This window comes from Propithecus coquereli, unplaced genomic scaffold, assembly GCF_000956105.1.
Source record: "Propithecus coquereli isolate 6110/MARCELLA unplaced genomic scaffold, Pcoq_1.0 Scaffold227, whole genome shotgun sequence".
NCBI classification, from domain to species: domain Eukaryota; kingdom Metazoa; phylum Chordata; class Mammalia; order Primates; family Indriidae; genus Propithecus; species Propithecus coquereli.
The window spans coordinates 2,287,856-2,315,571 of record NW_012147808.1 but is presented as its reverse complement, the minus strand read 5'-3'; the positions used below and the strand labels follow the sequence as shown (position 1 = coordinate 2,315,571).

Sequence of the window (27,716 nt, the reverse complement as noted above, 5' to 3'; positions counted from 1 at the left end):
CTATAATCCGAGCACTTTGGAAGGCCAAGGTGGGAGGATTGCTTGAGGCCAGGAGTTCAAGACCAGCCTGAGCAAAAGGAAGACCCCGCCTCTACAAAAAAATAGAAAAAATTAGCCAGACATTGTGACAGCTATAGTCCCAGCTACTCAGGAGGCTGAGGCAGGAGAATTGCTTGAGCCCAGGAGCTTGAGGTTGTAGTGAGCTATGATGACGCCACGACACTCTAGCCCAGGTAACAGAGCCAGAGCCTACCTAAAAAAAGAAAAAAAAAATTAGTTAATTAAAGAATACAACAGACCAGGGGCGATGGCTTATGCCTGTAATCCTAGTACTCTGGGAGGCCAAGGCAGGAGAATTGCTTGAGCTCAGGAGTTCAAGACCAGCCTGAGCAAGAGTGAGACCCTGTCTCTACTAAAAATAGAGAAATTAGTTGGGTGTGGCGGTGTGCACCTATAGTCCCAGCTACCTGGGAGGCTAAAGCAGGAGGATCACTTCAGCCCAGGAGTTTGAGTTGCAGTGAGCTGCGAAGACGCCACTGCACTCTACCTAGGGTGAACAGAGCGAGACTCTGTCTCAAAAAAAAAAATCCAACAATGTAAAATTCACAATGTCTAACATCCAATCAGAAAGTACCAAGCCATGCAAAGAGGCAGGAATATATGACACATAACCAGAAGAAAACTTTGTCAATAGACATGGACTCAGAAATGACACAGATGATGGAACTGGCAGATGTTAAAATGACTGTTATGAATATACTCTGTATGTTCAAAAAAGAAAAGGAAATAATAAATGTGAGAAGTGAAAGATATAAAAAAAGATCCAAATTAAACTTCTAGCGATGATATACAGTATCTGATATGAAAAATACACTGGATGGGATTAATAGCAGATTTGATATTATAGAAGATCAGTGAATGATGAGATAGCAATAGAAACTACACAAAATGAAGCAGGCAAAAACTTAACAGAGTATCAGTGACCTATAGAACAATACCTAATAGCCCACCTGGAGTCAGTAGTAGCTGGAGCCCCAGAAAAAAAAAAGACGGAGAATTACTCTTCTTCTTTTTGAACTATTTGAAGAAATAATGCCCTAAAAATTTCCAAACTTGAGAATAACTATAAACTCATAGACCAAAAAAGCTGAATGACCCCCAAGCATATCATAATCATTTTTAAAGTAGCCTAAAGAAAAAAAGAAAAACCACGGAGAGGAACATAAGGATGATAGCAGACTTGTCATCAGAAATCATCTTTAAAGTACTGAAGAAAGGAAAACTGTAAACCAACATGTTGCAAACAATAAATATATACAATTTTGTCAATAAATTAAAAATTAATTTCTTAAAAAGATGTAAACCTAGAATACTATACTTAGCAAAAATATCTTCCCCCCAAATTAAGGCAAAATACTTTTTCAGACAAACAAAAGTGGAAAGAATTCATCACCAACCAATCTGCATTACAAGAAATATGAAAGGAATTTCTTCAGGCAGAAGGAAAATGTTATCAAAAGGAAATCTGGATTATACAAAAGAATGAAAAGCACTGGAAACAGCAATATGTGGGTACACATAAAAGGCTTTTCTTATTTAAAAAATATCTTCAAACAATTCCTACCCCACAATCCAGCCATTCCACTCATAGGTATTTAGCCCCCAAAATGAAAACATATATTCACACAAATACTTGTACACAAATGTTCATAGCAGCTTTATTAGTTACCGTCAAAAACTGGAAAAAAATCCAAATGTTCTTCAGCAGGTAAATGGATAAATTGTAGTATAGCAATACAATAGAACATTATTCAGAAAGAAAAAAACAATTGATACACACAAAAATGTAGATGAATCTCAACTAATTATACTGAAAAGCTAGACCAAGAAAAAGAGAGTATATATTCTATGATATCATTTATATAAAATTCTAGAAAGTGCAAATTAATCTATATTAGCAGTTTCCAGGGGACAGGACAGAGGTTAGAGAGGGATGGATTACTAAGGGGTATGAGGAAACTTTTGGGGGTGATATAATCATTATTTTAATTGTGGTGATGGCTTCACAATTGTGTACATACATCAAAACTCATCAAAATGTACACTTTAAATATGTGCAGTTTACTGTATGTCAATTATACCTCAATAACGATAGAATTTAAAAGAACAAAAAGAAAACTCTAGCCCCAAATGGCTTTGCTAGTCAATTCTACAAAAAAATTTAAGGAAGAAAGAATACCAATTCCACCCAAATTCTTCCAGAAAATGGAAGAGATAGGAATACTTCCCAACTCATTTTATGAGGTCAGCATTACTCTCATACCAAAAACAAAGGCATTACAAAAAGAGGAAATTACAGGATATTTTTAAATGGTCACCGCTGGTATAATATGATTAAACTAGAATTTTTTATGATGAGCATATATTGTTTTTATAATAAGACTAAAAATAAAGCTATCTTCATTTTGAAAACGTACTATGTATTCCTTTGCCAAGAGCCTGAAAGATGTAAAGAACAGAACCAAGGTCAGATGACTAAATAAGTAACAAAATGAAGCACTGCTGCTCCCACAGAAACTGGTCTCAAATCAACTTTCCATTGTCAGCATCTGACAGTTCTCCAAGCCAGCATACCTTCCCTCTGCTCCAACCTAGTTCCCCGCAAGTCGCAAAGCTCAATGGCCAGACCAATCTCCATTACAGTGTAAGAAAACTTTTAGTTACATGCATGTTATAATAAAAGGTAATGCAAAACAAAAGCAGTCTCAGTCTGGCACAAGGTCAAAGCACTTGTTATTACCCTTTTAGTCAGGAGGCTCTTCCCCTAGAACACATTAAACTACTTCTTACCACTCCAGGCTTAGCCTAAATTTTTCTATTCCCATTTCCTACATTCTCGAAAAAAACGTCTCTTCCTGTCTGAGCTCTGGGTTCTGACTTCAACTTCAAGCTGCCCTACTGGTGGTCATCTGCCTCTTTAGCTGGGCAGAAACCCAGCAAGCTCTGCCTCAGCACTCCTCTGGGCTGCCTTTCCTCTGGCTTCAGGCACTTCTTTCTTGAACACCCATCTCACACCTTGAATCCCAGTCTCCCACGCCTGTCTCACCTGGCCTTTCCTGGTGGCTACTCTCCAAAACCCTCCATTCACAAAGAGACTTTATCCTGGGTTCCCCTCATCTCTTCTACCTCTAAACCAGAGCTGGAAAAATGGTGAGCCGAAGCAGAATCCAGCTGAGATGCGTGTTTAATTCTATTTAGTCCTAACATTAAAAAGTTCTGGAGGCTGGTTACATAATATACTTAAGGCCACTGAACTGTACACCTAAAAATGATTAAGATAGTAAACTATATGTATTTTATCACAAAACAATTTTTAAATGGCTAGGATGACAAATGTTATGTGTACTTATAATTTTTTTTAAAAAATCAAGATATTTCATGTAAAAAAAAAAATGAGGATTTCAGACTTTGAAAAAATCAGATCTGATATCCCAGAACCTACATTCTTGCATGGCAACCATCTCTAGTTTACCACTGACACTACCGCCATACATCACTCATTTTTTTTAATCTGTTTGGTTTCTTGAGGCATGAGTTTGTGACTCCTGCTCTAAACACAGAGCATCACTTTTCACAGTATAGCCCTCCAATGTCAAGCTAAAGGTCTTGGAGGGGCCAACACATTCACTTCTCAGCAACTGATGATAAACATTAGCAAGAATAAGATCATCCCTAAAAACTCCATGCCAAACTTCACCCCAGTCACACTATGCCTTTCCTCCTTTTCTCTCCATTTATCTAAATATTGCTTTTCCTCACTCCTCACTCATCCACAAAGCCTTCTCAATCAACGCTAATTCACAAGAAGCTCTTCCTTCTGTCATGTTCTGTAGCATTTAGCATCTGTATTGTTAGTTATCTTACACCCTGGTCTGCCCAGTTACACTCCAAACACCTCATTCATTCAACAAATATAAAGCAGCTACTCTAGGCCCATCTTCATTCTAGTTCTAGGTACTGGGGATATAATGGTGAACCAGAAAGCAAGATCTCTGCCATCAAGAAGCTTACTTTCTAGCGGGCACAGACATGAATATTTCATATACCGATAAACATTTTGGGGAAAACATGAAGCGGGGTAACAATACAGGGAATGACTGGGTGGGGAAGGAGCTACTTTATGAGTAGGATAGTTAGTGAAAGCCCCTTTGCAGAGGTATATTGAGCAGAGATCCAAATGAGAAGAGGGAGCCAGCCCTGAGAAGACCATGGGAAAGCATGCTCCAGTCAGAGGGAACAGCAAATGCAGAGACCTAGTTGCAGGAATAGAAATTGCTGATGTGGCTAAAGCATAGAAAGTGAGGAAAGACAGTAGTATAAGATGAGGTCAAAGAGGTAAGAAGGGGCTTAGATTCTGTGGGCAATCAATAGTCTAAATAGTCTATAGCTTCTAACATTTTAAGGGCAGGCACTCAAAAAATATTTGCTTATCATCACCATTTACATATTTGAAAACACCCACAGTTAATTTTGAGCTCAGTCCTCTTACTGATGTTTACTGGATGATATCAATATTCATTTCTTCAACAAACACTTCTTTAGCACTATTGCCTGGTATGGGGAATTGCTCACCCCTTTAATGAAGGTGGGTTTGTCCTTTATGCCAAAGTTCCAGAGCATGATATCTCCTCCTTTGGAACCCACAGCCACAGTGCTGGGGTGAGTTGGGTGCCATGCCAAGGATGTAGCCCTCCTGTCAAAGGGGGCAGCCTTTTGGAATATCCGGTAAGAATCCAGAGAGTGCAAAAAGGACTGCTGGAGACCCTGACACAGAGAGAAAAGAATTAAGTTGAATTAAAACTCAAGACCTGGGTAAACTGTCAATCTCTGTCTCCTTCATAGAAGAGTCCTAGGGCCAAGTCCCCCCAACCCAAGGAAGGGTAACTGCCTGGCCCTGTGCATAAAAATGTTTGCAATGTACACAAACTAATCTTGGAAAGCAAAGGGGCAGAGTGCATTCCAGCTGGGACCTTTAGAGCAAAAGACTTTTCTACCTGGCTGAGTGCCCAGTAGGCCAGTCACCACAGTCTGACCACTCTGACAACCTGCTAAACCAACCCATCATTTAATTTTGGAGCATTCAACAGTAAAAACACATGCATACCCTTGAGCACTTCAGCCAAAAAAACATCTTACCTGCTGTAGTGATGGCCAGGCAGCTCTGCCCAACCTATACTGGTGGAGGGCCCTGAGGATGCTTTGGCATGGTGGCGGGACCTGCAGGCTACCCAACCCCGCCCACAGGCAGCCTGAGTCACATCCTCTGCTAGAACCTGCCAAGCAGAACAGACATATTTTCCTCTTCAATCTCAGCAAAGGTTTTTCTGCCGAAATCTCAGAAAAGAAAACTTTGTTGTTTCATTTGGCAAAGCCAATCTGTCTCATCACATCCTAAGGCCTTTCCATGATCTGTTTAGTTTCACCTAAGCACAAGAAATAAAAATGAGTAGGGATGTGGCCCCTTCCCCAAAACAGTAATTCTTAAGTGAAACTAAATACGATCTTGCAGGGTTCCTGAGAGCCCAGCCAAAGAAACACACAAGAATAATGTACACTGCCAAGCTCTTTCCAGGTTGGGCTGCAAAACTCGAGATGGGATTGGGTGACAATTTTGAAATCACCTATAATGCACAATGAAAAGATTTTAGGGCAGCACAGTAGAGGTGACAGTTTAGGAAAAGAAGGAATCGAAATGTCTGGAATAGCTCTAAATTAACTAGGTTACTTCTAGGGAGGTAAATCAGAATAGGAATAAAACAACCCTGGATCACCAAACTCCATTTGGGGACCCAATCTCTATGGGTCCAACCTCTTGACAACTAATTTTTTCTTTTCATGGACAAAAACCGTTTGACCAACAGGCCCCTGCTCAACTTTTGAGTTCCCTCACGTTCCTTATATCCCCAGGTTCAAGCCCCCACTAAACCTCAGAGAAAGAGCTTTCGAAGGAAGGAGGAAAGGAAAGAAGGCAGGGCTCTCATAGATGAAACCAAGTACATACATAACTAGCAATCGTGACTATTGAAATTCAGCATCCACAGCGCCAGGAAAGGAAGGATTATTTTAAGCAAAGTTTGTAAAATTCCTGGTACCAACAAACCCTGTTGTTATGGAGCTCATCTGCTTCTTCCTGTCACCTGGGGGTGGGGGATGGGTGCCTAAGTAAACTCTCAGATGTCAAAAGACCCGCAGACAAAATGCACAGCCTGAGGCACCCGTAACCTGGGACTTCCTCAGGAAACTAGGAGCATCCATCCCCCCCTCCGGCCTCCAGCGTGAGCACCCCAAATGGCGGATATATCAAAGCAGCAGGCACAGGCAGTACCGGAGCCCTTCGCACAGTGCTTCTTGGCCTCGGGCTCCAGCTCCCGGGGACTTCTGTTCCTCTTGTTCCTGGAGCGCAACACAATCCCGGTCTTCTGGGTTTCTGAGCGTTTCCTGGGAGCCATCGCATTCGCGTGCGAAGGGGTACTATGCCCTATGCCGAGATCATGGAGGCAAGATTGAGAAGCCTCTGGGGAGAAACAAGGCGGGGACTAGGAAGCCACGAGGCCACAGGTAGTCCAACTAAGCCAAATTCCCGCCAAACATGCCAAGGCAAGTTCAAGCTAGCTTCGAGCTCCGGCCCCACCCGTCTCGCAAAGGCCCCGCCCCTTCCTGCAAGGCGGGGGCGCGCGGAGCGATGGGAAGCGCGTGAGGGGCGGGGCCCGCGCTCCCTGCAGGGCGCATGGAGTTGTGTGGTGGGTCTGCCGCAGCCTGGGTCGGCTGACTTGCTAGAAACAAAGATGGCCGCCCAAGTCGGAGCCTCTTCGGACGCGGCTCTGCCAGTCTTTGCGGGTCCGCCAGAGGAGACCAGGTGCCAGTCAAGGCCTTGGCTCCCGCCTTGACTGCCTTCTAATTGGTGATGAAGCCCGCGCGGGCATTGGGATTGACTGGTGCGTACAGGGTGTAGTTGGGGCGTGGCTGCTTCGTAGAAAGCTAGTGCCTTCCTTACATTGAAAGCTGGGCTCTTCCCGCCTGTCACTTGTGCAGTCGGAGTCAACTACCTCTCCAATTCCTGCTTCTCTGTGGAGAGTGGTTGCAACTCACTGCTTTTAACTGACTTTCCCAACCTGTTGAGTGTTGGGAGCAGCCTGGGCCAGTGATGGTTCAGAGGGCGTGTGGCCAACGGGGCTTAGAGCCCCTGTGCCCTGGCTTCAGCCGAAGGACAAAGCACCGAGGTTCATAGGTGAAGCTGCGCTGTCCCGCCAGCCTGAGAGGAGACAGTTCGGGTGCACCCCACTTTCTGTGACGAGGCACGCAGGAGTTGGGGTTAGTCGAACACTTTTCCTTTCTTCCACCCACTAAGCCCCGTGCCAAGCGCTTCGAGAGGGTGGGAGGAGATATGCAAAAATGGGTTAAGAGTAGCTCCTGCACTCAAGGAGCTTTCGGTTAGGTAGGGACGGAAAACTTCCAAAAGTAACTCTTGCAAAGGAATGAATGCTCCAAAAGAAATTGGAAAGTGCTTTCTTGATGGGACGATAAGCTCGGAGTATTAGAAATGGCATCGCCTGGGAAAAGGGCAAGCTTGGAGCTTCTCCCCTGTTGGTTTGTAGTTGTGTTTTCCAGAGCTGTGTTACTCAGACCAACCAACATTAATTGCCTCTCATCAGGGTGCTCAGTTGTAGGGAACACTAACGTATAAGAAACGGACGCTGCCTCTAAAAGATTTACAACCTACTAGGAAGAGATGAAAAACCAAATGAAATAAGTAAACAATTGAAGACAGAACACAGTTGAGCAATAACTGTGGTATGCCAACCAAGGTTGTTAGATGCATTCAGGAAAGAATCCATTGGAGAATTGTATTTGGGAAGGCCTAACAGGGAAGATAGGATTTTGTGGAGTTTGACTTGAAAAAAGGAGGGTTTGGCTGAGGAAGGAAAAAGAGCATTCTAGACAAGGAACAGTTGGTAAAATTTAGGAATGGGTGTGGGTTATAAGAAAGAAAAATCAGCCCCTTGCATCTGGTGGCTGGGCTGGTACTATCAGCTAGGCCTTGATGTTCTGTTTAAAGAAACAATTTCACAAAACATCAGACAAGGCTACTCTGTGACCATGACAGATCAAGACAAAGACATGATCACTCATGTCTAAACACAAGCAAAAATATGAACATTGTCCAAATCACAAAAATGATCAAATGTCTCCCTATTTTGGCCAATGCGAATAACTGCAGCTGCTTTGCCAATCACAACTTTATCTTTGCTTCATTCCTCCCCCCTTAGATAAGATTTATTAGGGTACTGTAGGTCCCTGCAACTTGGGAGGCTGAGGTGGAAGGATTACTTGAGGTCAGCACTTTGAGACCAGCCTAGTCAACATAGTGAGACCTTGTCTCTACAAAAATGTTTAAAAATTAGCCAGACATGGAGGCATGTGCCTGTAGTCCCAGCTACTTAGGAGGCTGAGGCAGGAGGATATCTTTAGCCCAATAGTTTAAGGCTGCAATGAGCTATGATTGTTCCACTGTACTCCAGCCTGGGTGACAGAGGGAGACCCTGTTTCTAAAAAAACAATAACAAAAAGATACTGTAAGAGAGGAAAAAGATTTCCTTCTACCCTCTTAGGTTCTGTAGCTGGGCTTAAGAATTAAACCGATGCAAGACAAATTTACAGGAGAAAAGCATACAGATTTTATTTAATATTTTTGTGTGTACATGGGAGACTTGAAAAGGAAAATGAAGACCCAAAGAAACCATTAGGCCTAAAAGCTTACATACCTTTTTACACAAAGAACAATGAATTCTGCGGATGTGACAGGACAAAGAGGCTTGAATGAGGGGCAATAAATTGTGGGATAGTGACTAGGAAATATATGGAGGAAACTAATGGCAGATAGGGTTATTTTAGTAGGTTTATTTGTGCAGGTCCGTTTTGAGACTCTCTAAGAACGTTTTTTTCTTTTTGGTACAGGGAGGACATCTTTCTCCTGGGAAATTTTATGATGTGTTTTTAGGTAGAAAGGGAGAGGTCAGACATACTTTCCTGCATCTGCTGTTTCTCAAATGGCTTCAGCCCAAAATAATCAGTATGCCAAAGTGGCATATTTTGGAGTTGCATGTTCTGAACCCCTTCAATATCCAATCATAGGATTATGCCACTTCCTGACAACCTCTAATCCAGAGCAAAGCCCCACTTCCTTGAACTCTTCCCCAAATTATCCAACACAAGTCAAATTCTGTAAGTCCTTTCTAACACCCTCTTACAGAGATGTCCCATCTATACATTCCCCATGCTATACATTCTCCATTGCAAAAAGCAGTAAACCCAAATTTCAACTACATGAATGTTCTTGGTGGTATCTGGCTGGGGGGCACTGATGTTTATGAGTAGGGCTAGGAGGCAGCTCGAAGAGACCCTCCTATTGAGGATCTGTACAAAGTAAGAGGGGCTAGCCAGGCACAGTGTTGTGCGCCTGCAGTCCCAGCTACTTGAGAGGCTGAGGCAGGAGGATCTCTTGAGCCGAAGAGTTCGAGGCCAACCTGGGCAACATAGTGAGACCCCCATCTCTAAAAAACAAAAGTAAAAAGTAATAGGGGCCAAGGGGAGATTGAATGGCAGGCAGAAGAATTCAAATTTCATTTGTTCTACTGACATGTTTCAAAAACCCACTCAGCCCAGCACTATTCCAGTCAAAGGGAACACTGAAATGAAAAACGCTTTTTGCCCTGATGGAGCGTGAGAGACAAGTAAACCTACAACTACGATAGATTGTGATAAACTTAGTGAGAGAAACATGGGGGAAGAGAGGGGCACAGAAAAGGGACACTTTAAGTCAGCCTGGAGTGGGCTAAGGAAGGGGCAGTGTCAAAGAAGGTGACACTTAAGCTGACTCTTGAGAGATTGAGCGAGGGGGAGGTGGAGGGCATTCCAGGCAGAGAGAGCAGGAAATGCAAGGGCAGGGAGGCAACAGTTAGCTGTAATGGATTCCAGAGCAAGGGAAATGTCCTGCTTAATGCCAGGTTTTCCCAGAATCCATTTTTAGGATTGGGGCAATTTTCCACGGGAGAGAGAAAGAACCAAGTGTGAGTAGTGGAAACCTGCTTTGCACATGCCAGTAAAGCGCTTTGTTTTGGGTTGTGCTTTGAGGCACCCTTACCCCCGGTTGCACTTTAGCTCCCTTTGTTTCACTACAGAACAACTGCCTAGGGGCTTGAAATCCTCCATTCCCATCTGATGAGCCATCAGGTGCAGGGTGGACACAAGCATTTAATACATATTTTTTGATGCTGCTAGTCTGACAATGAGGTGAATGGTGCGGCATTTCTCCCGTTTCATGCCATGAAGCGGCTGGTTTCCACTGCTCAGACTGCTCGTGAAACCCTGTTGATGGATGTTTTGCTCCTGTCTGTGATACTATTTTTGACATAGGCATCACAAAGCAACTCATTCGAAAGCTGCTGGTGATAGCAAATCAAGGTCTCCTGTTCACACTGGAAGCCGGGCAGACCACGAGCATGACCCTAAATAATGCCAGTTTCTTTGATCTGCAAAACAATATGTGGCTTTATTGAAGTGTTTTCTAGAACAGATAATATAGCACAGTGGAAAGAGCATTGTACTTAGGCTATCTGATCTTGGATTCATCATTTCACTTCTCTATGCTTTAGTTTCCTTGTCATAAAATAAGGGAAAGGACTAGGTGGTCCCTTAGATCCCTCCCAGTTTTAGAATTTGTGATTTTGTGACTCGCCGTAAAAGCAGCAGAAGCCAGCTTTCAACTCCAGTCTCCGTGTGGGAAATTTCCATCTAGTAGGAAGCGTTTTCCTGGTGCAGGCTGGTACATGACTCTGGTTCTGTCCAAGCTGTGTATGGATCTAAATGCTTTGCTGAGTCTGCAAAACCATCCATAATCCACACAGCTGATGCATGTAGGCTTCCCACACACACTTACTGCCTCCAAATGACAGCCTCTGCAGAGCTTGCAGGGAACAGAAGTTTAAATTCCACCTAAATGATTGGAAGCAGAATGAATACAAGCATCCAGAGTCCTTGTCACTTGACATCTCCAATATATACTTAAATGCCCAAGTATGAATACATTCATAATAGTGCTAAACAAAGGCATGATTCCCACCCTCTGGGAGCAGCACTCATTATCAAAAATATAATTTTGGCCGGGCGCAGTGGTTCACGCCTGTAATCCTAGCACTCTGGGAGGCTGAGGTGGGCGGATTGTTTGAGCTCAGGAGTTCGAGACCAGCCTGAGCAAGAGCGAGATCCCGTCTCTACTAAAAAAAAAAAAATAGAAAGAAATTAGCCGGACAACTAAAAATACATACAGAAAAAATTAGCCGGGCATGGTGGCTCATGCCTGTAGTCCCAGCTACTCAGGAGGCTGAGGCAGTAGGATCGCTTGAGCCCAGGAGTTTGAGGTTGCTGTGAGCTAGGCTAACGCCACGGCACTCACTCTAGCCAGGGCAATAGAGTGAGACTCTGTCTCAAAAAAAAAAAAAGAAAAAAAGTATATATAATTTTGGGTAGCTTTGGAAGTGTCAGACAGCTATGTAAATTAAAAAATAAGAAACACAATCCCACCTTCTGTCTTTACTGTGTGGGGTTGAGACACCATCCACACACTAAATCAATACTCTGTCATGAAATACCATAGGTACAGGATGCCAGGGAACTTCTCTAGGCAGCCAGATTTGCACAGCAACTGCAAAGAGTGCTGAAATAATATATGTGAAAGTGCTTTGCAAACTGTAGAGTGTTCTACAAATAGAAGTTGTTATGTAATCTGGCAATGTGTTATTTACTGATAAGCTCTGATAAAAGTGGTGAAGAAGCTCTTTGCTGTTCTCAAGAGTCCTCACCAGTTAGTTTGCCATGATAGAAAAAGCAGGGGACCAGAGAGAGGTTTGGCAGGGCCTTCTACCGACTCTTCTGATGCCAGAGGTCTCTTCTGAGGACTGCGAAAGTCCCAAGTGGCAGAAATAAAAATGGTCCTCTCTGTGCCACAGCCAAGCCAATTCCCTGTGGGTGGATGAGTCACATGGTAGTGGAGCTGGGAGAACCACACTGACGTTCCTGTATGTTCCCTTCTTCCCACTCCCCTTTCGCTGCCCTGCCTTGGCTCCTGTCCCTACTCTGACATTGTAACTCAAGGAGCATATGACAAAAAGCTCACTGAAGGAACCCCAGCTAAGTTTCTTTGTGTAGAGGAAGGTGGCTAGCTGTCCTGGGTGGCTGTGGTTCTTTCTTACTGGTGAAGCCAATAGCCTGGTGGGGCAGTGTCTTGATATAAATCCGTGCAATCCACCCCTACACTCCAACTCTGAGTGGGCATCCTTGTAGACATTTATTGTACATTCTCCTTCATACTTGACACTGTCCCTGTGTCATAAGGCCCCAGAATCTGAGAGTTTTATCATAATTATAGGCAGTCTAGAAGGCCAAGCCACATTTGGGTTGGCAGCATTTAATCTACTAATCCATTCTGCAAAGAGGCACATTTGTGAAACTGGATAAAGAAAAACTAGGAAAGGTTCCTTGCTTTTTAAGCTCAGGAAGTATTTTTATGAGATTTCCAAGGTTAACAGCTGTGGCCTCCTCAAGCCCCTCTAGCTGGGTGGACGGGTGGTCCCTAAAAAGATATATCCACATCCTAATCCCTAGAACCTGTGAATTTTATCCTATTTGGAAAAAGGGTCTTTGCAGATGTAATTAAGGACTTTAAAATGCGGGGATCATCCTGGATCATCTAGGTGGGCCCTAAATCCAATGGCGAGTGTCCTTATAAGAGTGAGACAGAGGGAGATGAGACACAGACACAGAGACACACACAGGGGAGAAGATCCTGTGAAGGGGAAGGCTGATAAGGCCAAGGGATGCCAAAGGTTGCCAGATTGTCAGCAGCCACCAGAAGCTAGGACAGAGGCAAGGGAAGATTCTCATCCAGACCCTGGGGAGAATGCGGCCCTGCCAACACTTTGATTTTGGATTTCTGACCTCCAGGGCTGTGAGAGAATAAATTTCTGTTGTTTTAAGTCGCCCATTGTCAGTAACTGGTTACAGCAGCCCTGGAAAACTAATAGGCCCAGTCTCTGCCATCAAAGGTCAGCATTATCAAGCAGGAAACTCATTCATGGGTGTTGGGGTCAGACAGCCCTCACTTCCCCGCTTCCTAGCTGTGTCCTTTGCAACTCTTAGCACCTCTGTGGTTTTCAGTTTCCTCCTTTGCAAAATGGGAAGAATAAATCCTGCTCCCCAAGCTGTGGTGACAAAGTGCTGAGCAGAATACATGGAATGCAACAGAGAACATATGCTTGAGTTCCCACCCTTCACTACCTGGATCCAGGCTTACCTCAGGCACAGAGCTCGTGTTCCAAGGTAGAGGAGCGAGGTTTCTACACCTTTTCCTGGGGCTTGGGCTCATTGGTGATGTCCAGAGCAGTGCATGGCCCCACCTTCTTGACGCATCCTCATGGCATCTCATCGGGGTCCAAAAGCAAAATTGATCTTCCCCTCTTCTCCTGCCTTGTCCACATTCCCTGATCTCTATAAATGGTATTTCCATGGAGATAGTCAAGCTAAACATGTGGGCATCATTTTTGCTTTGTTTGTTTTAATTTACTTTTATTTTTTAATTTTATTTATTTATTTATTAATTAGAGTCTGGCTCTGTCACCCAGGCTAGAGTGTCGTGGTGTCAGCCTAGCTCACAGCAACCTCAAACTCCTGGGCTCAGGTGATCTTCCTGCCTCAGTCTCCTGAGTAGCTGGGACTACAGGTGTGCGCCATGACGCCTGACTAATTTTTCTGTTTTTAGTAGAGGTAGGGGTCTCACTCTTGCTCAGGCTGGTCTCGAACTCCTGAGTTCAAGTGATCCTCCCACCTCAGCCTCTCTGAGTGCTAGTATTACAGGTGTGAGCTACCATGCCTGGCCAATTTACTTTTAACTTTTCATTTTGAAATAATTTCAGGCTTACAAGAGAGTTGCAGAGAGGTAATAAAGAATGTCAATTCTTGCTCTTTTTGCCCTCTCCCTTTTGCTACAGTGGGCCTAGTCATCATCCGTGGAGTATGTATCTCGCTCTGTAAACCTATATCTTGTTATTGCTCTATAATCCTATCTTTCTCTCCTCAGTAAACCTCATTTTGTGCTTGCCTTAAAAAAAATTTCAATTACTTCCCAAGTGTAACATCATACATAACCACAATACAATGATCAAGATGAGGAAGTTAACCCTAATAACACCTAATCTACAAACCTTACTGAGATTTGCCAGGTGCCCACTAATGTCCTATTCTGGTCTAGAATCCACTCTGAGGCCACAGATTGGGAGTCATTTTGAAATGTGTCTCTCCCTTGCCATTCACCTTCAACCCATAGCGAGTGTTAGCAGTTCTTTCCCCCAAATACTACTTCAATCCATGTGCTTCTCACACCTGCATAGCTAGCACCCCGGAACAAACTACCATCAACTTGCCCCTGGATGCCTGCAGCCACCTCCTAACTGGTCTCCCTGCTTTTTGTCTCTCTCTAATCCATGGGTCAGCCTAGTTTTTGTGTAAAGGGCCAGATAGTAAATATTTTAGGCTTTGTGGGCCATACAATTTATGTTGCAAGTACAATATTCAGCTCTGCCATTGGAGCGTGAAAACAGCCAGAGACAATTTGTAAATAAATGAGTATGGCTATGCTCCAATAAAACTTTATTTATGGACACTGAAATTTGAATTTCCTGTAACCTTCATGTGTCACAAAATATTATTCTTCTGTTGATTTTTTCCCATCCATTTAAAAATGTAAAAACCATTCATAGCCTATGGGCTGTACAGGCCATAGTTTGCTGATTCCTTGCCCCAATCCATTCCTTATATAACATCCAAAAAGGCCATTCAGTTCACGCCTCTGCTTAAGTCCCTCCAAGGGTCCCCTCCCACTCTCAGGATAAAACTCACAATGCCTGGCAGTGTCTGGGTGCTGCCTGCCTCTCCTGCCTGGTCCTGGGCCTCTGCCTCCCATTCCCCATGCCCTGCCCACCCTGCCCTTCTGTCCCAGAAGGTCATGCTCCCATTTCAGGGCCTTTGCACACATCAGTCCTCAGTCCTTCTGCCTGGAACGCTCTGCCCTAGGTCCCCTATCACCTGGTTAACTTCCATTATCTTTTGGGTCTTTTGGGTAGAGACTTAAACTTCCCGAGGAGTCTTCTCTGCCCCTTCCCAAGTCGAAGTCATGCTCCCATTATTCCCTCATAACACCCTTTTTTTTTCCCCCTTTAAAACACATCACAATTTGTAATTATGTATTCGGACCTTTGATTCTAGTGGAAAACTCTATGAAGTCAGGGATCTTGTCTCCTTTCTTTGAATTGAGCATTGAGCATGGTATCAGGCACACAGTGGATGTGCCCTGAAAGCCTGCTAAATGAATGGGTCTTTTACTAGAACTCCTTCACCAGCAAGGAGGCCCCCAGGGGATTTCAGGGAAGGGCCCAAAGGGACTACGTCAGGCTACCTGAGCAGAGGCCCCCAGCCCACAGAGCTGAAACCTGGGCTACACAGTGGCAACTCCTGGGGCACCTCCTGCCAACCCTGTGATATCTTCCAAAGAATCTGCCCGGGGCAAATTCCTGACCCTGGAGCAGCTTTATAGGCTGCATTCTGAAACCTGCTATGCGTTTTTACCCTGTGCCATCCCTGTGCTGTTCTTCCTGCCATCCTAACCCAGAAACAGCCTCCCCACTGAGGTTAACCCCTCTCAATAACTCGGACCAGTTTTTACACCTGGGGCTGCCTGAGATCTTAAAAACATAACTGTTAAATCAGAATACTTTACTCAGCTGCCTGTCAGGAATGCTGGGGCAATGTCCAGAGGCCACAGAGGGAAGCTCACATGGCAACCTTTAGAGGGGACAGCCCTGCCTGTAGTATTCTGCCTGCTCTAATCTACCCTCCACCTCCACTGGGCAGCCAGAGTTATCTTTTAAAAGGGTAAATCTGATCTCGTTCCCTCGTTCCCTCCTGTCTCCCATTCACACTTCTCACTGCCTATAGGATAAAGTCCAAATTCCTTAGCCCAGCTTGCAGATCTTCCCCATCTAATCCCAGCCCATCTTTCCACCCTCATCTTCCATCTGCCTCTACCCCATCATGAACTCACTATTCTAGATATTCTAGACCTGCGTGGTCCAATACAGTAGCCACTAGCTGGAGCCAGCTGTTAAATTATTAATTTAAAACATTTTAAATTAGATTGAAAATTTATTTATTCAGTCACACTAGCCACATTTCAAGTGCTCAGCAGCTTCATGTGACTAGTGGCTATCATATTAGACAGCTCAGCTATAGAACATTTCCACCACTGTAGAAAATTCCATTGGACAGCACTGTTTTAGACACAAAGACCCACTCACCACAACTACCCCAGTTCTTTATTCTATTTACACAATTTACATATAGGTACATTCTCATCGTAAATTTTCTAACATTACAAAAATGTCCCTTACCAATTCCAGATCTCTCCCTAGAGATAACTACCAAAACCAGTTCGGTGTATATTCTCTCTAAATATTTACTGCATTCTGCACTTTGCTTTTCTCCCTCAACAGTGTCTTGGAGCTCTTCATATAAGAATGCATCTCTCTCTACCTTGTCCTTGAATCGTTGCAGAGTAATCCATAGCATGAATGAACTTCAGGTTATTCACCTCCCGCCTTTGTGATGGACATTTATTTCCAGTTTTCCCTCATTGCAAACAACACTGTATGCAAACATCCTTGTACCTCTTTGTGCACTTGTACACATGTTTGTCTTGAATTCCTAGGACACAGAGTCATATGCTAACACCTTTGGGGCTTGGCACACCCTGATGCTCCTGCCTAGAATGCCTCTCCACATGACTAATTCCAACTGATCCAGACCAATCAAGTGTCATGTCCTGTCAAAGGTGGTCTCTCCTGCCTCTGTTTTCCCCCAGAACTTGGTATCCACATTGCATCACTATTGTACACTTAGGGCTCTGCCTTATTTATCTTTGTATCCTCAACATCTAGCATAAGGCTTAGTACAGAGCAAAAATTCAAATGTTTTCTTGGCTGGATGAATGAATGCATAGATAAATAAACAAATGAAGGCGCAGTGGCTAGGACATTCCAGAAACTCAAGGTGAGTCTGTGAATGTTCAGGGCGATATGTGGCTGTGGACCAACCTGCTTCCAAGGCAGGTTAGTGCCCTGAGCCAAGCTGCCTTGCTAGATTTCTGTCTTTATTCAGCCCTGTGACCCTGGGCATCTCATCTTGAACTCCGTTTGGGTTGGTGGACAGCTCTGATGGAGCAGGGTAAATGTTAGGAACTCTGGCCATAGAGCATAAAGTCTGAGCCCTTGGGAGGAGCACTAGCTGGGGGCTGGCTTTCCAAGGGCAGGTCTCTGTCTCCTTTTACCTTTGAAGCAGCCCAGTATGTTCTGGGTTTTGGTTTATTTTTTTTCCCCTACAGTACCTTAGGGGCAATTAAGATCAGCTGCATCATTTCTGCTTTCTGCTTCCAGATTTGAACCCAAGGGAAGCCAGATGTTTTCCACTCCACATCTCCTTCTCCTTGTCATCTGATGAACAGCCCTGTTTTCCGAGTCTCTCTATGGCCTGGCTTCCCCATATCCCAGAGCCTGGCTGCCAACTTTATTTTTAATGAGGTTTTAATAGGCAACTCCTGTAATTAATCTCATTCTTGTGTTTTCACACTTCAGTCTAGGTGCCTAAAGGCCTTCTGGCGCTAGGTGGGATGTTAACTGATTTTAAATAATACTCAAAACACCATGACTGTTAGACGTTGGTTTCCCCAGCTCCTCTCTTTTGCAATTGTTTTACAATCTTAATTAGCTGGGGCTCAAGGCCCAGTGGAAGGTCAGGAGGTCACCTGTCATAAAGGTAGAAACAGATAAGGAGAGAAGAGACTGGTCCAAGTCCCCAGAGAGAGTGGGTGTTGAAACTGGTTTCAGATCCACTACTCAGAATGACTTGCCAAACGCCGCCAGAGTGCTCAGGACAAAGGTGGCGTGCCTTGGGTGCCCCACAGGCATCTTGGGGCGGCAGTTTCACCCTCCCACTAGGACTGCCCAGCAAGTGAGCCCTCAACAGCTAATATTACCATCTGAAATTACCCCCATTCATTCTCTTCTAGCCCCCTTTCCATTTTGTGAGCGGAGTCATCCACAAAAAATGGTTCCTCCCGGATTTAGAAACAACATAATTCTGCTATTTTTAAAGCTGCTGTTTAAAAATCCGCGCGCACGTACTCGGTACTCACACTCCTCAGGGAGCGGGGGGTGGGGAGGAATAGTACGTGCTAGAGACAGAGCAGCGCCCCCACCTCCGCCCGGCTTCCCAGAGCGGGCGCTATGGCCGTGGTGGCTCAGTCCTTCGAGCGCGCGGAGACTCTGTGAGCGCGGGCGCGTCGGACCCCACCGGCCCTAGCTCCCTCCTGTCTCCCGGGCGCAGGGCACGGCCGCTGGGTCACCGGGCCCAAGAGGGAGCGGGAGGGGCGGGGAGGGCCGAGCAGGTGGCGATTAGGTCAGCCTCGGAACATTCTTGGACCGCTCCAGTGGATATAAATAACAGTCGGGCCGGCTCCGAAAAATCCCCCCCAGGGGGAGGGGGTAAAGGGGGAAGGGGTGGTGAAAAAAGGGATTTATTTAGGGTCGGGTGGCATCCTGGCGATCTAGAAAATCTACTAGACTGATAAAGGGGCTGCAGGGGCGAAGGGATTTGAGAATGAATCGTGGTACAATATTTGGAAATAAGAACACGGAGGGGGAGGAGCTCAGGCCTTTTTGTCCCACCCCCACCGCGTGTTTGTCCCAGGCCTCTGAAGGCTCCCCAGATTAGCAGGCAGAGCTGTGGAAGGGTAGGGCATAGCTTTGGAGTCCTGGCCCTGCCCCACTAGATTTTAGACAAGCTGCTGAAGGGCTCCAAGCCTCAATTTCTGCATCTGCACAAGGGGAAACCTAATGCTTGCAAAGGGGTGGTTGCGAGGCTCTCCCAAGTGAACGTCTAAGAAAGCTGTGCTCAGTAAAAAATGTAAAGTAGTGTGGCTCCCAGACCCCTCTCCAAAGGCTGTCCATGCAGGCCAGGTCCCTTCTCGCTTCCACCGGTCTCCCAGGCTCTGCAAAGGTCCGGGAGGGGCAAAGCCGAAATCTGACTCTCTGCAGCCCCGCGGCGCCACCCTGGAGAGCCGGCCCAGGCGCTCGGCTCCCGGGAGCGGAGACCCCCACAGCCCGCGCCCCCGAGCCGCGGGTCGCCGCGATGCCTGGAGCCCCCGCAGCCCCGCCGCAGGCTGCTGGGGTTGGGGCCACCGCGGCGAGAGAGGGCGGGGCCGGGGGCCGGGCTTCCCGGGGGAGGGCCCGGCGCGCTCCGGGAGGCGGCGGCCCGGCCCGGGAGCGGCAGGACTCGGGCCGGAGCGTGGCCGGACCCCCACCCGCCGAGGGGCCCAGGGAGGACGCGGTGAGTGCCCCGGAGGGGACGCGCGGGGACGCGGCGGCAGGAGCCGTGGCTCGAGTCCGCCCTCTCCTCCTGCGGCTCCTGAAGTTTGCAATGGAACCGCCTCCCTCGCCGGGAGCCCCCGGCCACCCCGCTCTGCGCGACAGCGGGAAGGGCTGCCACCTAGCCGAGGGGTGTTTCATGTGCCGCGCCGCTAACTCCATAATTCCTCAGGCCGGCCGGGGGGTGGGGGGAACGTCGAGGCTGCGGGGCCAAACCATCTCCTCGGTCCCCTCGAGGGCCCCAATCCTCCCTCCTCGCGCCTGCCCTGGGGCCCCAGAAGGGGCCACGCTCCCCAGCGACCCCTCGCCCTCTGCAAAGAGCCCCAATTCCTGGGTCCGCTGCCTCAAGCCACCGTATGGAGTCCACGGCAAGGCCGGGCCAGGCAGGGGGCGCCCCCTCCCCTTGGCGGTGACCGGCAGGCCCCACCCCCGCCGAGACCAAGTTCAACAAGTTTGGCCAACAAGTCCTAGAGCCTCCATGGCTAGGCCTGGCTCTGCCGCTCCGCGTGGGCTCCCCGGGCTTCGAGTTGTGCAGCGCCGGGCGGGCAAGGGGCGCCTGTCGAGGGGCTCTGTCCATAAGGGTTGAGGCCAGAGACGCGCAGCCCCTGGGCTCCGAGATTTGGTGTGGAGGCTCGGGGTTTGGAATGCGTCATGAGGGAGCGGGCACCCCAGCCGGCAGGTCGGGTTTCCTAAGAGTGCCCCTTTGTTATGCCCCTCCCTGGCCCTGCCTCCTTCCCCTTGCATGTGCCACCCCCTCCCCCAGCCTCCTGACCTTCTGGCTGGCTCTGGCTACTGGTTCCAGCCCCTCCACCTAGTGCCCCTCTCTGGACCAGCCGACCGCCCCTCCTGTATCCTGACGGGGGCGGGGTTGCTGAGGGAAGAAGCCCTTGGGCGCAGCCTGTGACTCAGGACACAGGGATGGGCAGGGCAGGATGGCTGTGCTCTCTCCCAGGGGCATGCCCCCAGCTTCTGGGAGGGGGTGGGGGATGAGAGTAATTTCTGGCCTCCGGTAGCGAGAGTGAGTTCTTCCCTGAACCCTGGAACTCCCTACTTTGGCCTGGGCTGTGGTGAGGAGACCCTGCCAAGCCCCAGAAGACTTCTCAGCCCACTAGGTGCTGGCTCCCTGAGCTGGGAAGATTGCCTTACCTGCTTTCTGAGCTCTTGCCTGCGGTGGAGTGTGTTCTGGGGACTGATTTGGCTCTCTGCTGAGGTCAGGAGGCACAAGGTGCCAACCTCCTTAATGGGGGCAGTGGCGAAAGGCCCCCCAACAGCTAGGTCAGGCTGGGGCTATGGGGCCTGGCTGCGCCTGGGGCTCGGACTGGTGTTTGCTCTGGGAGGCCGGAGGGAGCCATGCCAGCCTTGCACACACAGCTTGCTCTGTTCTAGGGCCAGAGAGAGGGAATGGGTGGGGGGCAGCTCTCTGGGGAGCAGGGAGCAGGGAGGCTGGAGCAGGCAGGGGGCCCCAGGCCCCTGAGGCCTGGCTGGGACAGCTCCAGAGGCCCTGTAATTTATGGCTGCAGCACTCTTTCTCCCTATCGGCTTGGCAAGTCCTCTCTGGGCAATCGGACTGGCTGAAGAGGAAGCCAAGTGAACAGCTTGGGGCGCCTGGTGGGGCAGCTGCTCTGCATCCTCCGTGGGTCTCCATGGAGGCCTGAGCCCCCCGTTAGCAGAGAGGGAAGCCCACTCAGGCTGAGTTCCTACAGCTGCTGGAGCTGGCAGGTTTTTCTGGTCTTCAGGTGGATGTCATTTGTTTTCTTCTTTAGCTAATTATTGCTGATGTCCGTGCCTGGGGAAACACAAATCAGAATCCCAGAAGTCTCTGTCAATGAATGGGGACAGATGCTGTCCTGTCAGTCACAACCCAGGGGGATATATACCCCAACTGAGGGGTCCCAAGGGGCTGTGGGTGCAAGGACAGAAGGACAGGGGAGGTGAATATGGAGAAGATGCCCCAATTTGAGGTTTGGAGGAGATGCTGTGACAGAGCCCTTCTTTGGGGGCAATAGACACACTCTGTCCTCCTGGGCCTGGCTGTGTCCTTTGGGCCTGCACAGAAGAGGAAGCGATTTCCTTCTAGGGGCTGTGAGTCAGTCAGTGCTGGGGACAGCTGAGACCCTGCTTAGAGGCCGTGGGAGCAGCCGCATGCCACTATATCCTCTAGACCCTGAGGTGGTGGCTCTGGGGTTGGAATTCGCCGTGCCCTCTGCGATTCTGTAGAACACTCTTATACCTGGCTGACCACCTGTCTGCCTCCCCCAGGCTGCCCCGTACTCTGGGGTTTTTGAGGACAGGATTCAGTTGCTTGTTATCACCCCGTGGGACGCTGGTGGGTGCTGTGGAAGGGGATGGTGTGTTCTAGTGACTGCTGGGCCCCTCGCGTATCTCACTCGTTGCCTGGGTTGAGTCTTACACCAGCCTGGCGTGGAAGCCAACAGGTGAGGGAGTTTCCATCTTAGAGGGAGCCGAGGCCTCCTTAAGAGGGACAGTTCTATGCCCTTGTTCAAACTTCCTGGCCAAGATGGGACTCAGCCTCCTGGCTCCCTTTCTGCTCTTCTCAGCACAGGGAGCTAGTGGCATGTGGCTGGGCACCCTCCCACTCGGCCTGCTGCGGTAACAGGGTCGCCTTGTCGTTCAAGGAAAGGCATCAGGGGCCCTGGCTTGGGCAGGCTTCTTCTCTCATCTGCAGTTGGGGGAGTGGGGCTCTCTGCCCACCACCCACCCCCGCCTGCCATTTAATCCCCAGCTGGATCGTGTGACCTGCCTGGCATTCTCCTGCCTGGAATCTGGCGCTTCTGACAGCAGTTGCTATATCGGGGGAGCCGCTGGGCACCGCCCTGGATGCTCTAGGCCCCCACCCTCACCCTCTGCTTTGCTCTTCTTAACTTCAAGGCAGAGTCACAGTGGCAGCTTTGAGAGTTGGACACCCAGCTCCCCATAGTGATCTCTAGGCCCCAGGTACGTGGGGGGCGGGGGAGAAGGGCAGACCCAGGGTGAGAGGAGGGGCTTTGAAACCGCTTTCCTTGCCCCTAGCCTGGCCCCTCGTGGGGACTTCAGCCTCCTGCCTGCTAAGTCCTAGCTCTGACGGTTCCCTGGGTGGTGGCGATGGCAGGTGGGCAGGGCCCAGAGATAGGAGGGGGTCATTTCCTACCCCCCAAAGTGTATGTCCAGCTTTCCTGCTTACCTGTCTGCCTTCCACAGCCCCAAATCTGCCACCATTCCGTGCTGCGGGGACACCATGGCTCCAGAAGAGGACGCTGGAGGGGAAGCCTTAGGGGGCAGTTTCTGGGAGGTGAGCAGCGGGGTCCTGGGTTTGGGAGTGGCCCTAACATGCCCAGCCCTCTCTGGGCTCAGCTTTCTGTGCAGGGGAGGAGCCTAGCTGACGGCCCCAGCCCGATAGGGGGCTGCTCCCTGGTGACGCTGCTCTTCTCGTGTATGTCCCAGGCTGGCAACTACAGGCGGACGGTGCAGCGGGTGGAGGATGGGCACCGGCTGTGCGGGGACCTGGTCAGCTGCTTCCAGGAGCGTGCCCGCATCGAGAAGGCCTATGCCCAGCAGCTAGCCGACTGGGCCCGCAAGTGGAGGGGCACCGTGGAGAAGGGTGAGCCGGCACTCAGGCCTGGCAGGGAGCGGAGTGCTGCCGAGGGTGGGACCATCGGGGCAGCTTCTTTTTGTACATCTTGTGGAAAGTTTGAGGCTTTCACCTCCTTAAAGAGGGACGATCCTCCTGGTTATCCTTGGCGTTGTGGTGTTAGAGCTTGCAAAGTACATTCGTGAGTCCCTTTGGTATTTTTAACAACTCTGTGATGGAGATGGTCCTGTTCTACCCATTTCCTAGAGGAGAAACTGGAAGTTCAGAGAGGCTCGGGGACTTGCCTGAAGTCACACAGCTAGGAAGCCCAGGCCTTCTGACTGGGAGTTTGGGATCTTTCCACCCAACAAGCTGTCTTCTTGGAGGGCAGACACTGGTTCTCCCCTTGAGGCAATGGACAGTAGCAGTTATACAACAGATTTGGGTTTGAATCTCAGCTCCACCTGTAACTATAATGCTTTGGGCGAGTTAACATCACTTTTCTGGGCCTCAGTTTTTTTGCCTGTTCAATGTTGACAATGACACTGTCCTTGACGGTGGTGGTTGAGGCAAGGACTCAGATATGTCAAGGCACAGGGTAGGCATTCAGTAAGCCCCAGCTGACAGCATTGTCATTCATCTGTGCACCGCCCCCCCGTGCCTCTGTGCCTGGCACCCAGGGCAGCACCGAATGAGAGGGAACAGGCTTGATTTAGGTGGTGCCCAGGCCTGGCCCAAGCCCCACACCTCCCTGCAGGCCCCCAGTACGGCACACTGGAGAAGGCCTGGCACGCCTTCTTCACGGCGGCGGAGCGGCTGAGTGCACTGCACTTGGAGGTGCGGGAGAAGCTGCAGGGGCAGGACAGCGAGCGGGTGCGCGCCTGGCAGCGGGGTGCCTTCCACCGGCCCGTGCTGGGCGGCTTCCGCGAGAGCCGGGCTGCCGAGGACGGCTTCCGCAAGGCCCAGAAGCCCTGGCTGAAGAGGCTGAAGGAGGTGAGCCTGGGTGGATGGGCGGCAGAGGCAGGCCCCTTCCAAGGGGACCAGGGACTGGTGTCCAGGGCCTAGAGTTGTCCCCATGCATGCCAGGTCGAGGCTTCCAAGAAGAACTACCACGCAGCCCGGAAGGATGAGAAGACAGCCCAGACTCGGGAGAGCCACGCGAAGGCAGACAGCGCCATCTCCCAGGAGCAGCTGCGCAAGCTGCAGGAGCGGGTGGAGCGCTGTGCCAAGGAGGCCGAGAAGGTACAGGCCGCAGGTCCCTGCCCCCTGGCCCCAGGCAAGGCTTCCCGAATGAATCTTGCTCCCTGAATGCCTTCTCCAGTCCGCAGCACGCTTACTGCCCTAATCCTCACCTGCCACCCTCTCTCCAGATGATCACTTAAAGGAGAAACCCGAGAAAAGGTGATGCTTTGCCAAGGGAAGGAAATGTTGGAATTTCAGGCACCGGGATGACTTTAGCACTTGAGAACCCCCAGCTCCATTTCTTACACAGCGCACCACATTGCCTGCTCGCCCGAGTGCCCTTTCCTCCTGCTCCGCTTGTGTAAATCCTCCTCATCCTCTGAGGTGCTGCTCAGTTGCCACCTCCTCCGGGAAGCCTTTTCTGATTTCTCCCACCCTTTCCCATAGGTTGACTTCATCTCACTCTCCACCAGCCTCTGACATTTGCTGTGCCAGAATGTCACCTCCCTTGTTAGGCTGCTGGGGTCCTTGAGGGCAGGAGCTGGGTCTCAGGACTGATGGCCCTTGGTGGCTAGCCCGGGGTCTAGATCCGGGCAGTGCCTGGTAAATACTGGTGGAGTCCTGCGTGGATAAAGGTCTTGTCCTCACCAGACCCTATCCCCTCCCATCCAGACGAAAACCCAGTATGAGCAGACACTGGCAGAGCTGCATCGCTACACCCCACGCTACATGGAGGACATGGAGCAGGCCTTCGAGACCTGCCAGGCCGCTGAGCGCCAGCGGCTTCTTTTCTTCAAGGATATGCTGCTCACCTTACACCAGCACCTTGACCTCTCCAGCAGTGAGAAGTATGGCCTGCGGGGTGGGTGTGGAGATCTGGGGTAATGCTGGCTCCCCTCCCTCTCCGCTGGGTTCTAGCTGGGCTGGACGGGATTGCCGGGTATAGGGGCCCAGGACTTCTCAGTCTGAGGCTGTGCCTCGGGCCACAGATTCCATGAACTCCACCGAGACCTGCACCAGAGCATCGAGGCAGCCAGTGACGAAGAGGATCTGCGCTGGTGGCGCAGCACTCATGGGCCAGGCATGGCCATGAATTGGCCACAGTTTGAGGCATGTGTTCCAGGCTGGGTGGGGCTGGGAGGTGGGTCACTCTCCTACCGCGCTCAGCCTCAGCCTCTGCAGGGAGGCCAGGGCTTGGGATGAAGTCAGTGACGGTGGTCTGGATGGCCCTGGCTGCCCGCTGCAGCCCAGCCTGACCCTAAGCACTGTCCCCACAGGAGTGGTCCTTGGACACACACAGGACAATCAGCCGGAAAGAGAAGGGTGGCCGGAGCCCTGATGAGGTTACTCTGACCAGCATTGTGCCCACAAGAGATGGCACTGCACCCCCACCCCAGTCCCCGGGGTCCCCAGGGTGAGAGCCAGGAGCCTCCTGTGGCAAAGAAACAGCTCTGCCCTCCTTCCCTGCCCTCCTTCCCTTTCTCTTGTTTCATTCCCTTCACACTTGAAGTGGGTTGAAAATTGGTGCCAGGGACCTGAGGGTTGTAGCGATACCAGTTTTCATAGTGGTTTAGATGGGCCAGGCATTTCCCACATTCCTTCCACTTTCGCCTCACATCAACTCTCTGGGGCAGGAATTGCGCTCGAGCTCACAGCCATGAGTGGCAGAGGTGGGACTAGATTCTTTCAGTTCCTCCCCACCTGCCTCTCCCAGGGTTCCTCTGGGAGTCGAGTGGGTAAGCCCTTTGCCCCGAGTCGTGGGTGACACCTCCAGCCCAAGGAGTTCCTTGTGCCCTGAGCTGCTCCCTTCTGCCTCCCCTCTACAGCAGGGGGCAGGATGAGGAGTGGTCAGATGAGGAGAGTCCCCGAAAGGCGGCCACTGGGGTCCGGGTCCGGGCGCTCTATGACTACGCTGGCCAGGAAGCTGATGAGCTGAGCTTCCGAGCAGGTACCCTGGGGCCCTTTCCTGCTCCTCTCCAGGCCTCAGTCTCTGCCTTCCTTACCTGACTGAGCAGGGGGTGTGGAAAAGGGAAGCCAGATACCCTCCTCTCAAAGGCCAGTTCTCTGGCCGTTCAGCCTGCTCTGGGTCCAGCTGGCTGGGGCCTGGTTGCTGTGTTTGGGGTCTCGGGTGGGGCAGCTTGCTGACTTCAACCGCCCTCTGCCTGAGCCATGTCTCTTCTCCTAGCTGGGCTCTTGGACTACCCCATCCCCCTCAGTCCTTGACCCAGTTGCAGGAAAGGGGGCTGGGCCAGGGCAATTGGCAGTGACCAGTCCCCCTTCCCCCAGGGGAGGAGCTGCTGAAGATGAGCGAGGAGGATGAGCAGGGCTGGTGCCAGGGCCAGTTGCAGAGTGGCCGCATTGGCCTGTACCCTGCCAATTATGTGGAGTGTGTGGGTGCCTGAGTGCCCTGACAGCCCTCCCACAACGTTTCTCCACCCTGAGTCAGAGCCCAGCTTCTCCTGGACAGCCGGACTTGAGGGCCCTGAACCACCGTGCTCCTGCTCGCAGTCTGTTCCCTCAGGAGGGTGGAAGTCCTGGGACCCAGGGAGGGGAGGGGCCTGTGTCTAGGAAGCCACTGGTAGGGAAGGGCCAACTGAGTCTAGGCTGAGGGCAAGATGGAGGTTGGAGGTGACAGGAGGGTTCAGGGTCGCCTGGGCCTCCCCTGGAGCACTTGGGTCTCCCAGGAGTCGTGGATTCAGTTCCTGGCCTCTGTTTTGGGGTCCTGGGCTGGGCTTGGGGGGAGTGTAGTTCTGGGCTAGAAGCACCCTCTTTTGTGGCTTGTTCTAGTGTGTATTAAACTTGACAAAACAAACACATTATTTGTTGGGCTTGCGTATATCTTTTTTTTTTTTTTTGAGACAGAGTCTCACTCTCTTGCCTGGGGCAAGCAAGTGCCGTAGCATCAGCCTAGCTCACAGCAACCTCAAACTCCTGGGCTCAAGCAATCCTACTGTCTCAGCCTCCCGAGTAGCTGGGACCACAGGCACGCGCCACCATGCCCGGCTAATTTTTTCTACATATATTTTTAGTTGTCCAATTAATTTCTTTCCATTTTTTGGTAGAGACGGGGTCTCGCTCTTGCTCAGGCTGGTCTCGAACTCCTGAGCTCAGAACGATCCGCCCGCCTCGGCCTCCCAGAGTGCTAGGATTACAGGCGTGAGCCACCGCGCCCGGCCTGCGTGTATCTTTTTGATACTCCATCCCTGCCAGTCCTCCAGAGGCTACCTGGAGAGAGGCCTAGCGGGTGTTGTAGGACCGGGGTTGGGCAAGGGTTTGCCAGCTTGGTACCTGCTCTGGAACTTCGGGACCCTAACCTGGGGTGGAAGGGACTCGAGATCAGGCTTGGTGTGAGCAGAGCATGATGGCTCGTGGCTGATGCC

The 27,716-nt window shown here is 49.9% G+C and overlaps 2 protein-coding genes across 5 annotated transcripts in view; one reads left to right on the top strand and one right to left on the bottom strand.

Annotated features, from left to right (window-relative positions):
• The window catches only part of DDB2 (damage-specific DNA binding protein 2, 48kDa), a 45,435-nt gene extending 38,736 nt beyond the window's left edge, over window positions 1-6,699 (bottom strand). The window contains exons 1-3 of the mRNA XM_012645167.1: window positions 6,386-6,699; window positions 5,197-5,333; window positions 4,633-4,824 (exon numbers count right to left, since the gene is read on the bottom strand). Coding sequence (XP_012500621.1) covers window positions 4,633-4,824; window positions 5,197-5,333; window positions 6,386-6,509 — 453 coding nt within the window. The 5' untranslated portion in view covers window positions 6,510-6,699. The remainder of the gene's footprint in view (window positions 1-4,632; window positions 4,825-5,196; window positions 5,334-6,385) is intronic.
• Window positions 6,700-6,939: 240 nt separating this feature from the next.
• On the top strand, window positions 6,940-27,152 carry PACSIN3 (protein kinase C and casein kinase substrate in neurons 3). 4 transcript variants are annotated; one of them, XM_012645162.1, is made up of 11 exons: window positions 19,439-19,548; window positions 22,480-22,541; window positions 22,785-22,875; window positions 23,028-23,184; window positions 23,912-24,147; window positions 24,241-24,396; window positions 25,009-25,184; window positions 25,326-25,446; window positions 25,614-25,750; window positions 26,163-26,284; window positions 26,623-27,152. In XM_012645162.1, the coding sequence occupies exons 3-11, from the start codon at window positions 22,822-22,824 to the stop codon at window positions 26,736-26,738; spliced, it is 1,275 nt and encodes a 424-aa protein (XP_012500616.1). In that variant the 5' UTR covers window positions 19,439-19,548; window positions 22,480-22,541; window positions 22,785-22,821; the 3' UTR covers window positions 26,739-27,152. The 4 variants fall into 4 exon arrangements, with proteins under 4 accessions (XP_012500618.1, XP_012500616.1, XP_012500615.1 ...); XM_012645161.1 differs by having other exon boundaries at window positions 22,476-22,541; XM_012645165.1 differs by having other exon boundaries at window positions 22,476-22,541; window positions 26,166-26,284; window positions 26,623-27,137.
• The last annotated feature ends 564 nt before the right edge of the window (window positions 27,153-27,716 follow it).